Consider the following 12,891-nt stretch of genomic DNA (forward strand, 5'->3'; position numbering starts at 1 on the left):
TCCCCCGGTCGCCATGGAAACGAGGGGAAAGTGCGACTCCTTTGGCCCAGGGAGAGAAAGAAAGATGGCGGGCAGGACTTCATGGCTTCTCCTCCTCCAGCTTCTTCTCCCTTCCGTCCTCGGCGACGGGAGCGATGCGGAGAGCGGCTGGGACCCCGCGGGATACCTTCTCTACTGCCCCTGCATGGGTGAGGGCCTTCTCTCCTGTCATCCAAGGCCTTGATCAGGATTTTGAGTGGGTGAGGGCCCACTTTCCTATCATCCATGGCCTTGATACGGATTTTCAGTGGGTGAGGGCCTACTCTCCTGTCATCCAAGGCCTTGATCAGGATTTTGAGTGGTATTTGGAGGTCCCTTTTAGATTCTGAACTCTAAAATCAGGGCAGTAAACAAAGAGCAACAGTCCAAAAGCAAGGGAATTCCAGACAAGAATCAGTCAGGGCCAACAAAGGATTCCCTCCTCCCCCAATCAGGAATCAGCCAGTCTTTCAAGCTGCAAGGCCATCCAATGCAAAACTAACAGGGACAAATGCAAGAGACTCCACTTAGACAGGAAAAAAGGAAATGCAAAGATAATAATAATTATTATTATTTATTTTTCGTGTCAGGGGCAACCAGGCAACTGTATTACATTTCTAACAGAACAGCCACTGCCAGAAGGGACAGAGAGTTTCATCTATGCTGATGATTGTGCCATTGCCGCTCAAACAGGGAGCTTTAAGATGGTTGAACAGAAGCTTTCCGAAGCTCTAGGTGCTCTCACTGCCTATTACAGGGAAAACCAGCTGATCCCCAACCCATCCAAAACACAGACATGTGCTTTTCACCTTAAGAACAGACAAGCATCCCGAGCTCTGAGGATCACCTGGGAGGGAATCCCACTGGAGCATTGCAGCGCACCCAAATACCTGGGAGTCACTCTGGACTGTGCTCTGACCTACAAGAAGCACTGCCTGAACATCAAGCAAAAAGTGGGTGCTAGAAACAATATCATACGAAAGCTGACCGGCACAACCTGGGGATCACAACTAGACACAGTGAAGGCATCTGCCCTTGCGCTATGCTACTCTGCTGCTGAGTACGCATGCCCAGTGTGGAACACATCTCACCACACTAAAACAGTGGATGTGGCTCTTAATGAGACATGCCGCATTATCACTGGGTGTCTGCGCCCTACACCACTGGAGAAATTACACTGCTTAGCCGGTATTGCACCACCTGACATCCACCGGGAAGTGGCAGCCAATAGTGAAAGGACCAAGGCAGAGACAGGCCTTTTCCGTGGTGGCCCCCCATCTCTGGAACACCCTCCCCAAAGACCTTAGACAGGCCCCTACATTGGCAGTTTTCAGAAAGAACCTGAAGACCTGGCTTTTCCGATGCGCCTTCCCAGAGTAGGAAATCCCCACTACCAAGTCCCATAAGCACTTTACCAGAACCAATGACTGCTGCACATCGCACATTGCACCTGCCCTAGAAGCCTCATATACACCTCCTGTCACATCAGCACTTTTAATTCTTGTACCCATTACTCTGGCCCGGCCCAGTTTTATTGTGTTTTTAGTGTACTGCTTTTGCCTGTTGTTATTTTGCTTATTTTGTTTTAATTGTTGATTTGTTTAGATTGTATTGTTATGTTGTTGTGAGGCCTTGGCTTGTGTAAGCCACATCAAATCCTTCGGGAGATGCTAGCGGGGTACAAATAAAGTTTAATAATCTCCAGCTCGTCCCTTGTTTCGGTATCAGCCAGCACATCAACTACTTAAATCAAGACATAGTTTCCTAAGATCTACAGCAGGGGTCCTCAAACTTTTTAAACCGAGGGCCAGGTCACAGTCCCTCAAACTGTTGGAGGGCCGGATTATAATTTGGAAAAAAAAAAAGAATGAATTCGTACGCACACTGCACATACCTTATTTGTAGTGCAAAAACCACTTAAAAACAATACAAAAAGTAAAATGAAGAACAATTTTAACATATATAAACTTATTAGTATTTCAATGGGAAGTGTGGGCCTGCTTTTGGCTGATTAGACAGGATTGTTGTTATTGTTGGTGTTGTGTTCTTTCAAGCATTTCAAACTTAGGATGACCCTGAGCGAGGGCCAGGTAAATGACCTTGGAGGACCGTATTCGGCCCCCGGGCCTTAGTTTGAGGGCTTCTGATCTACAGAGACACTCGCTGGAACACCCCAGCAAGCGAGAGTCCAAAAGTGGCAGGCTCAAACCCAGAGCCTCAATCAATGGCTGATACCAAATGAGAGACTCCCCCCTGGGCACACAGAGGACTGGGCGACTTGGAAGGCGCTGAACAGACTGCGCTCTGGCACCACGAGATGCAGAGCAAACCTTCAGAAATGGGGCCACAAAGTGGAATCCTCGACATGTGAGTGTGGAGAAGAGCAAACCACTGACCACCTGCTGCAATGCAACCTGAGCCCAGCCACATGCACAATGGAAGACCTTCTTCCAGCAACACCAGAAGCACTCCAAGTGGCCAGATACTGGTCAAAGGACATTCAATCAACTACCAAACTCACACATTTTGTATTTTGTCTGTTTGTTTGCTTTGTTCTGTTAGAAATTATATATAATTGACTGGTTGCCCTGACACGACAAATAAATAAAACACCTCCCAACAAAGGATTCCCTCCCCCAGGCAAGAATCAGCCAGTCTTTGAAATTGCAAGGCCATCCAATGCAAAACTAACAGGGACAAATGCAAGAGACTCCACTTGGACAGAAAAAAGGAAATGCAAAGATAATAATAATAATAATTTATTTATCATGTCAGGGGCAACCAGACAACTGTATTACATTTCTAACAGAACAAAACAAACAAACAGACAAAAACACAAACTTTGCAAGCTTGGTAGTTGATTAAATGTCAATGTATTGTCGAAGGCTTTCATGGCTGGAATCACTAAGTTCTTGTGGGTTTTTTCGGACTATATGGCCATGTTCTAGAAGCATTTCTCTTGACGTTTCGCCTGCATCTATGGCAAGCATCCTCAGATTAAATGTCCTTTGACCAGTATCTGGCCACTTGGTGTTGCCGCAAGGAGGTCCTCCATTGTGCATGCAGCAGCGCTCAGGGTGCATTGCAGCAGGTGGTCTGTGGTTTGCTCCTCTCCACGCTCACATGTCGTGGATTCCACTTTATGGCCTCATTTCTTGATGTTGGCTCTGTATCTCGTGGTGCCAGAGCGCAGTCTGTTCAGCGCCTTCCAAGTCGCCCAGTCTTCTGTGTGCCCGGGGGGAAGTCTCTCATTTGGTATCAGCCATTGATTGAGGTTCTGGGATTGAGCCTGCCACTTTTGGACTCTCGCTTGCTGGGGTGTTCCAGTGAGTGTCTCTGTAGATAGTACTTTCTTGGTTTTCTCGATGTTTAATGACAGGCCTTAAACAGGGTGCATTGCAGCAGGTGGTCTGTGGTTTGCTCCTCTCCACGCTCACATGTCGTGGATTCCACTTTATGGCCTCATTTCTTGATGTTGGCTCTGCATCTCGTGGTGCCAGAGCGCAGTCTGTTCAGCGCCTTCCAAGTCGCCCAGTCTTCTGTGTGCCCGGGGGGAAGTCTCTCATTTGGTATCAGCCATTGATTGAGGTTCTGGGATTGAGCCTGCCACTTTTGGACTCTCGCTTGCTGGGGTGTTCCAGTGAGTGTCTCTGTAGATAGTACTTTCTTGGTTTTCTCGATGTTTAATGACAGGCCTTAAACAGGGTGCATTGCAGCAGGTGGTCTGTGGTTTGCTCCTCTCCACGCTCACATGTCGTGGATTCCACTTTATGGCCTCATTTCTTGATGTTGGCTCTGCATCTCGTGGTGCCAGAGCGCAGTCTGTTCAGCGCCTTCCAAGTCGCCCAGTCTTCTGTGTGCCTGGGGGGAAGTCTCTCATTTGGTATCAGCCATTGATTGAGGTTCTGGGATTGAGCCTGCCACTTTTGGACTCTCGCTTGCTGGGGTGTTCCAGTGAGTGTCTCTGTAGATAGTACTTTCTTGGTTTTCTCGATGTTTAATGACAGGCCTTAAACAGGGTGCATTGCAGCAGGTGGTCTGTGGTTTGCTCCTCTCCACGCTCACATGTCGTGGATTCCACTTTATGGCCCCATTTCTTGATGTTGGCTCTGCATCTCGTAGTGCCAGAGCGCAGTCTGTTCAGCGCCTTCCAAGTCGCCCAGTCTTCTGTGTGCCCGGGGGGGAGTCTCTCATTTGATATCAGCCATTGATTGAGGTTCTGGGATTGAGCCTGCCACTTTTGGACTCTCGCTTGCTGGGGTGTTCCAGTGAGTGTCTCTGTAGATAGTACTTTCTTGGTTTTCTCGATGTTTAATGACAGGCCGAGCTTCTCATATGCTTCTGCGGAGGTGTTTAGAGTGGCTTGTAGGTATTCTTGTAGGATCAACGACCGGCGGATCACAGTACACATACACAGCAAACTTTAAATGCCACTTTATATAGACAATACACCAGGGGTCCTCAAACTAAGGCCCAGATATGGTCCTCCAGGGACATTTATCCAGCCCTCGCTCAGGGTCAACCTAAGTGTGAAATGACTTGGAAAGCACACAACAACAACAACAACAACAACAGTGATATCTAATCAGCCACAAGCAGGTCCATACTTCCCATTGAAATACTAATAAATTTATATTTGTTAAAAGGCTTGCTCAAACAGCCATTTTTTACTTGCCTACGAAACGTTAAGAGTGAGGGAGCAGATCTGATCTCCCTAGGGAGGTTGTTCCATAGCCGAGGGGCCACCACTGAGAAGGCCCTGTCTCTCGTCCCCGCCAAATGTACTTGTGCTGAATGCGGGAAGAAGAGCAGGACCTCTTCCAGACAATCTTAAAGTTCTCAGTGGTTTGTAAGGGGAGATACGTTCAGACAGGTAAGTTGGGCCAGAACCGTTTAGGGCCTTCATTATAAAGCTGTCCAAAGTATGATGCTCTGCCCCAGTCTTGTGACTGAGAAATGGTGCTTTTCTATTTCAAAGGGAGATTTGGGAACCAAGCAGACCATTTTCTGGGCTCTTTGGCGTTTGCTAGGATGTTGAATCGGACCTTAGCTGTGCCCCCCTGGATTGAGTACCGGTATCACAGGCCTCCCTACACAAATGTGAGTAGTTCTTAGATATTTGGGCTCTGTCCTTTTCTCAAACTAAGCTCTCTTTTCAAACATGGTGCCTTAAACTTATATGAATCACTATGTCAGCAGGCAGAATTCTGTCCTTTTGGTCTGATTTGGATCTAGTGGTGTGGAGCAGTCGTGTGTTTACTTCATATAGGTGGGAAGCTGGCTTGAAGCCTGTCTATTCTCTCTGTTGTAGCAGCACGTCCCTTACAAAGAATACTTCAAGCTGGCACCGCTGCTGGAATATCACCGAGTCATTGCCTTGGAGGAGTTTATGGAGAAGCTGGCCCCTGTTCACTGGCCTCCTGGCAAGAGGGTGGCGTACTGTTTTGAATCGGCAGCTCAAAGGACTGTGGATAAAAAGACTTGCCCCATGAAGGTAGGAAACCAGGACATCTCTAATAGCTGTAGTTTCATGCTAAATGTGGTATCTTTCAGGTAACTCTCAAACCTTTTGCTATTTCCTAGGGCACGCTGCTCTAAGAAATAGCAGGATTGTAGCATAAGCATAAAGAGGGAAATGGAAGCAGGAAAAAGAAATCTATCAGCACATTTAAGACTTAACGTATATACCCGAGTATAAGCCGACCCAAATATAAGCTGAGGCACCTAATTTTACCACAAAAAACTGGGAAAACATATTGACTCGAGTATAAGCAGAGGGTGGGAAATGCAGCAGCTACTGGTAAATCTATATAAATAAAAATGTAATGTTTGTTTGTGGGATTAACATAACTCAAAAACCACTGGACAAATTAACACCAAATTTGGACACAATACACCTAACAGGCCAACAAATGACCATCACTCATAAAAACACTGAAAAACACAACAGAAGGAACTTAAAAAGCCAAAAAACAGAAAATACATTACAACACATGCGCAAAACTACATATATACACGAACACACATATATACACATACACAAATATATACACACACATATATACATATATATATACACACAAAACACATATACACAGAAAGGTAGAAGGAAGGAAGGAGAGGAGGGAGAGAAAGAGGGAGAGAAGAAAAGAAAGAAAGGTAGAGACTAAGGAAGAAGAGAAAGAAATAAAAAAAGTGAAAGAAGGAAGGAAGGAGAGAAGAAAGGAAAGAACCAAAGATCAAAGGAGGGGAGGAAAGACACAGGTAGAGAAGGAAGAAAGAAGAAGGAAAAGAAAAAGAGGGAAGGAAGTGGAGAAAGAAAGAAGGAGAGAAAGAGGGAGGGAAGGCTGGCCGCAGCAACGCGTGGTGGGTACAGCTGGTTTCAAAATAAAAATAGATATCAATAAAATTGATAGTCTCTGGATGTAGGTGAACTACAACTCCCAAACTCAAGGTCAATGCTCACCAAACCCTTCTAGTGTTTTCTGTTGGTCATGGGAGTCCTGTATGCCCCGGTTGGTTCAATTCTATCATGCTATTTGATTATAGGTGAACTGTAAATCCCAGCAACTACAACTCCCAAAAGACAAAATCAATTTTTTTGAGTGAAGGACATACATTGGGTTGTTAGGTGTCTTGTGTCCAAATTTGGTGGCAATTCGTCCAGTGGTTTTTGAGTTATGTTAATCCCACAAATGAACATTACATATAGATGACCTGTTTTCAAAACCAGATAGTTGTGTGTGAGATTCCGTGGCAGTTACAAAACAAATCTGTGTGTCTCATTTCAGGCAGTTCTTTTGTACTCATTTTTTCTCTCACTTTCTCGATCCTTAGAATAAATGTTTTTTTAGCGAACCCATATATAAGTTTCAGGGTGGGACATGTCAAGATGGTTGTTTCTGGCTGCTTCCATTGATCTAGAGCAGCCTGTCCCCATCCTGCCCTTTGCCCATCCCAGTGAATGAGCTGCTGCCTTTGCTTTTGCAGGATGGAAACCCCTTTGGCCCGTTTTGGGATCAGTTTGAAGTGGATTTTGACAAGTCAGAGTTGTTTGGAGGCCTTGCCTTTAGTTCCTCTTACAAGGACCACTGGATCCAAAGGTAGCAAGTGGCATTATGGGTCTCTATGCATGCCTGTTTCAGAGGGACTCAGCAATTGTCTTCTTTTTTTCCCCCCCTGAATGGCCAGCGTCTTTTATTTCTGTCCATTTCCTATTTCAATGCTAGGTATCCACCAGCTGAACATCCTGTTCTTGCCCTTCCGGGTGCACCAGCCCAATTCCCAGTTTTGGAGGAGTACCGGTCTTTGCATCGGTTCATGGTGTGGTCAGATGAAATGGTGGAGAAGGGCGAGTCTTCCATCCGTTCGTTCCTGGTCAGACCCTATGTGGGAATCCATTTGCGTGTGGGTTCAGACTGGGTATGCTTCTTTTGTATGATTCTATGTAACACAGACTCCCTTCGGTGTAGGACATGTAGTCATTGTTGCAATAGATTGGCTGTTTCTTCCAGAGATTACCAGGTGTGGGCAAACATGGGGCCTTCTAGTGTTTTGGACTTCAATTCCCACAATTCCTAACAGCCTCAGTCCCCTTACTTTTCCCCCTCAGCCGCTTAAGCGGCTAAGGGGGAAAAGTAAGGGGTCTGAGGCTGTTAGAAATTGTGGGAGTTGAAGTCCAAAACACCTGAAGGCCCCAAGTTTGTCCACGCCTGGATTAATTCATTAGGAACATAAAACCATTTTGGTTCCGACCGAAATTCTGTCTAACCCAACATCTGTTTGCTATAGTGACCACATACGTGTCTGGGAATTTTGCAAGTAGAACTTAAGCCAGAAAACATCTCCAGATACTGATGTGTTTGTTGTGGTTTTGTGCCTTTAAGTAGTTTCTGACCTATAGAACAGCAGGAGTCCCAACACTCAAAAGCACTACACCAGAAAGGAAGCGTGCTCCCTCTTCCTTACAACCTCCTTTTACATATTTATACATGGCTCCCATGCCTCCTCTCAACTTTCTCTTCTCCTTGTCTAAACTCTCTAAACAGCCCGAGTCGCCCCCGGGCTGAGAGTGGCGGTTAACAAGTGCAAATAATAATAAATAAATAATAAATAAATAAATAAACAAATCTTTCCAAGAAAAATAAACAATAAAATAAATAAATAATATACACTTTATTTATACTCTATTTTATTTCCCTGGAGGGACTCAGAGCAGATTACAATATACACATATGAGGCAAACATTTAATGCCTTTTACACACAATGAACAACAACATGCGACACAGACAAAGGTAAAAAGGCCTTCCCCTTTTTCTATGTCTGGCGTCTGGAGGCAATGCTCAATTCCAGCCATGGGGAGGTGCTCTTGTTCCATTTTTCCATGCCAAGGAGCCTGTTGTCCATAGACACCTCCGAATGTGTTGCCAGCATGTCTGCGTATCTGTATGAAGTGCCCTTTTACCTTCCCGTCGAGGCGGTACCCATTTATCCAGTTGCATTGCATGCTTTCGAACTGCTAGGTTGGCAGGAGCTGGGCTGTCAGTTGGGAGCTCACCCCAACTCGCACCTTTGAACTGCCAACCTCCTGATCAGCAGATTTCCTGCAGCTAGCATTTTAACCCACTGTGCTACCCTATATGTAGTATACTGAATACCTTGCTTGAATCCCATGTGGGTTTGTTTTTAAAAAATAGCCCTAGACATGGGGAGAGTGGGTTTTTGTTTTGTCATCGTAGCATATAGAGAAGAAGATTAAACCTTTCTCATCCAAATAGCACTCCTGGAAAAGCCTAAGCCTCTCTGACTGTAGGTGATGTTCTGACATTTTCTTCCTCTGTTAGAAAAACGCATGCAACATGCTGAAGGATGGCACAGCCGGGTCCCATTTAATGGCTTCGCCGCAGTGTGTAGGCTACGATCGGAACACTGCTGCGCCACTCACCATGGACATGTGCTTGCCAGGCCTGAACGAGATCAAGCGAGCCCTCAAACTCTGGGTGAAGAAGGTCGATGCCAAAGCCGTGTACATTGCCAGTGATTCAGAACCCTACACCAGTGAGATACAGCAGCTTTTTAAGCAAAAGGTAATTTCCTTCTATTAGCAGACCAACCAGGGAAACAGTTCGTTTTTTTTCCTGGATCTAGACACTAGACTCCTCTTCATGCAGGCCAAAATCCCATTGGCATTTTAGCCGCTGCATGACATTTTTGGCTCATGTTTAACTTGTTATCCACTAAGACTCCCAAGATCTTTTTCACACGTCCTGCTGTCGAGCCAGGCATTGTTCCCCATTCTGTATCTTTGTATTTCATCTTTTCTGCCTAAGCGGAGTATCTTGCATTTGTCTCTATTGAATTGCATTTGATAGTTTTGGCCCATCATCTCCCTAATCTGTGGAGATCGTTTTGAATTCTGCTCCTGTCTTCTGGAGTATTGGCTCTCCTTCCCAATTTGGTGTCATTTTTTTTATAAATCTTTATTAGAATTTTACAAAATAGATATACGGGGGGGGGGGGGGGGGTACTGGATAGGATAGCGTGATGGGGAGGGGGGGAGGGGAGGGGGGATGGGATATAGGGTTGGGAAGGAAAAGGGTTGGGGAGGGGGGAGTTGACTTCCCAGTCTTCCTTCCGACATTCACACTCTCTTTCTTTCCTTTCGTTCTGTCTTGAAATCTCTTCTCGGCTCATTTTCTTTTCCTTTTTTTTTCTCTTCCTTTAACGTTTGTTAGTATAAGTTTATGGTTTGTTTTGTCCTATTATTCTTCTAGTAGGGCCCTGTTTTTTTTTCTTAGTGAATACTCATAAAATCTTCAAATTGCTTCCAGTTTGTTCTTTTTAAAGGGGTACCTGTGTAATCTTTTAGATAGTAGGTTAGCTTGTCCATGTTTTTCAAGTCCCAATTTTTTTGTAACCACTCCTCCACTGAGCTAGGTTCTTTTGATTTCCATCTCCTGGCGTATATAATTCTGGCTGCTGTCACGAGGTAGGTAAAGAGGATGTCTTGGTTGGAGTCCAATTCTATGTCGTTGTCTGTGATGCCCAGCAGGAAGTATTCCGGTTTCATTTGGATTTTGGTTTTAAATATTTCTTGGGATAGATCTTGGATTTCCTTCCAGTAGCTTTGGGCTATGGGGCAGGTCCATCAGAGATGATAGTACGTCCCCACTTGAGATTCACACTTCCAGCATTTATTCGAAGTTTTCTTATACATTAAACTTAACTTCTGTGGCGTCATATGCCATCTGTATATTATTTTGTAATGGTTTTCCTTCAATTCCGTCGCGTAGACGTATTTCATCTTCTTGTTCCACAGTTGATCCCATTCTTTGTAGTTGATAGATCTCCCAATGTTGGTGGCCCATTTTATCATGCACTCCTTTATGACTTCCGTTTCCGTAGCCCACTCCAGCAGGATTATATATATGTTTGTAATGTGTTTTCTATCTCATTGGACTATGACTTCCCAGAATCTATCTTTGTCACATAACCCTATTTCTTTATCTTTCTTAAAGTATTCTTTCAACTGCATATATTGGAACCAGGAAATATTGTTGAACTTTGATGTTATTTCCTCTTGGGATTTCAAGGTGTAGATACCGTCTTTTTTCTTCACGATTTCTCCATATTTAGGCCAGTTTACTCCTCCCAGTAATCTTCTCTGCTGAGTCTCTAGAGGTGAGAGCCACAGCGGGCTTTTGGAATATAATCTGTCCTTGTATTTTACCCAGGTTTTTATTAAGGCTGCTCTTATGAAGTGGTTCTTGAAAATTTTCTCTACTTTGATTTTAGAATACCAAAGATAGGAATGTCACCCTGTTCATAAATCAAACCCCTCCAGTGAATTTGGTGTCATTTTTTAGTAACAGCACTTCTGAACTCTTTTTCTCTTTTCAGATAAAAGTGGTTTATTTACAGCCGGAGGTGGCCCAGATAGACCTCTACATCCTTGGTCAGTCCGACCACTTCATTGGGAACTGTGTCTCCTCTTTTACTGCCTTTGTGAAACGAGAGCGCGACTTACAGGGGAGGCCGTCCTCCTTCTTTGGCATGGACTACCCTCCTAAGCTGCGAGACGAACTGTAGCCTGCAGGCAAAGGAAAGCATTAGGATCTGCTGCTGCCACATGACTTGGATCAGTTCAAGGCCCCATTAGAAGCAAGTACTCTATGTATTTGGGTGGGCTCGATGCAATATTCCAGATCAATTCTGGTTTCAATCACTGGTGTATTACTAATCCAAAGCCCAAAAGGAGAAGAGGAATGTTTCCCTACCATTTCCCCTTCTCCTAGTTCTGTGGTGGAATTGGCCAGTCTACTCTCTGCTACTTACATTTCCCTCTTCCCCTTCCCATGCTGTGTTACTACCTCTTCTGGATCTGGTGGCTCATCTGGTGCTTGTTTTTAATACACAGTATTTTCATAACAAAAGGAAAAATCAAGAAAAAAAAGGAAGTGTTCGGAACCAAGAACACTTTTTCTAAATCATGGAACTAATGTGATTGTTCTTTGCCCTGCTGGGAGTGGGGAGACAGCAAATTAATTTACAATTACATTTTTTTAGGATCCTCTGAGCCGTATTGTTCCAAATAACATTGGTGCCCTCTAGGCCAGTTGGTTTGTTTGCAGCAACCCAGGTCACAGGACTTCTGATATTTGGGTACATAGAATTCACGAAAAAGAAAACAGTTTACTACAAGATAACCTTTCCAGCAGTATTGTATTTTACAGAAATTATGGTCTAAATATTGCATAAATTGGAAGCAAACAGCCAACTCTTTAAAATAACAATGATTCTGAGTAAAAGTATTATTTGACTTTATTGGACACAATTAGTAAGGAATGCAGTATATATTTTACAGGGTTGTTGTAGGTGTTTTCGGGCTGTATGGCCATGGTCTAGAGGCATTCTCTCCTGACGTTTCGCCTGCATCTATGGCAAGCATCCTCAGAGGTAGTGAGGTAGTAAGAATGCTTGCTATAGATGCAGGCGAAACATCAGGAGAGAATGCCTCTAGAACATGGCCATACAGCCTGAAAAAACCTACAACAACCCAGTGATTCCGGCCATGAAATCCTTCGACAATACATATATTTTACTAAGTTCTTGTGGGTTTTTTCGGGCTATACGGCCATGTTCTAGACGCATTTCTCTTGACGTTTCGCCTGCATCTATGGCAAGCATCCTCAGAGGTGAGGTCACCTCACCTCTGAGGATGCTTGCCATAGATGCAGGCGAAACGTCGGGAGAAATTTACCTTACTTACTTACTTATATACCACCTCTAGACCATGGCCATACAGCCCGAAAAAACCTACAACAACCCAGTGATTCCGGCCATGAAATCCTTCGACAATACATATATATTACTATTGTTGTGGGTCATCTTCTCATCTCTCCAGCAAATCAGATCTGACCTTCCATCTTGAAATAATTTTGTTCTTGTAGGAGAAATCAAGAGCAAAGAAATTACCTTTTTAGTGGGTCCTCATCTTCTGTTGACCTACATGTTGTCCAAGTTGGCTTATTAACAAAAGACTCTCCCTATAAACGTACAGCAGAGTAACTTTTTAGCAGTAGTACAACCCAGCACCAGTAATCCAAAGTGATAAAAAGAACAAAAACACACAAACCAATGTGATCTCTTCTTTAGGAGGCCTTTCTGTATAGTAAAATAATATGGTTGCACTATTTACAAGAACTATGTTTCCATAACAAAAATAAACAATTCCATAGTAGCTTTACACACAGCAGCTTTCACACTGGAGCTTTCTCACATGAGGCTTTCTCTCATACTGAGGTTTACCTCACACTCCTCAGGACCACAGTAACTCTAACAGGCTTTGGCCTACTAACTCTTTCAGTGCTTGA

General features: G+C 44.3%; 1 protein-coding gene across 4 annotated transcripts; it reads left to right on the top strand.

The window, feature by feature from the left end:
* The first annotated feature begins 16 nt into the window (after positions 1–16).
* POFUT1 (protein O-fucosyltransferase 1) lies at positions 17–12,003 on the top strand. 4 transcript variants are annotated; one of them, XM_067468285.1, is made up of 7 exons: positions 17–188; positions 4,997–5,118; positions 5,333–5,512; positions 7,009–7,121; positions 7,248–7,440; positions 8,863–9,105; positions 10,919–12,002. In XM_067468285.1, the coding sequence occupies exons 1-7, from the start codon at positions 65–67 to the stop codon at positions 11,105–11,107; spliced, it is 1,164 nt and encodes a 387-aa protein (XP_067324386.1). In that variant the 5' UTR covers positions 17–64; the 3' UTR covers positions 11,108–12,002. The 4 variants fall into 4 exon arrangements, with proteins under 4 accessions (XP_067324386.1, XP_067324388.1, XP_067324385.1 ...); XM_067468284.1 differs by having other exon boundaries at positions 18–188; positions 5,330–5,512; positions 10,919–12,001; XM_067468286.1 differs by lacking the exon at positions 17–188 and adding an exon at positions 4,686–4,891 and having other exon boundaries at positions 5,330–5,512.
* Positions 12,004–12,891: the final 888 nt, after the last annotated feature.

Source organism: Anolis sagrei, chromosome 4, assembly GCF_037176765.1.
Source record: "Anolis sagrei isolate rAnoSag1 chromosome 4, rAnoSag1.mat, whole genome shotgun sequence".
NCBI lineage: Eukaryota > Metazoa > Chordata > Lepidosauria > Squamata > Dactyloidae > Anolis > Anolis sagrei.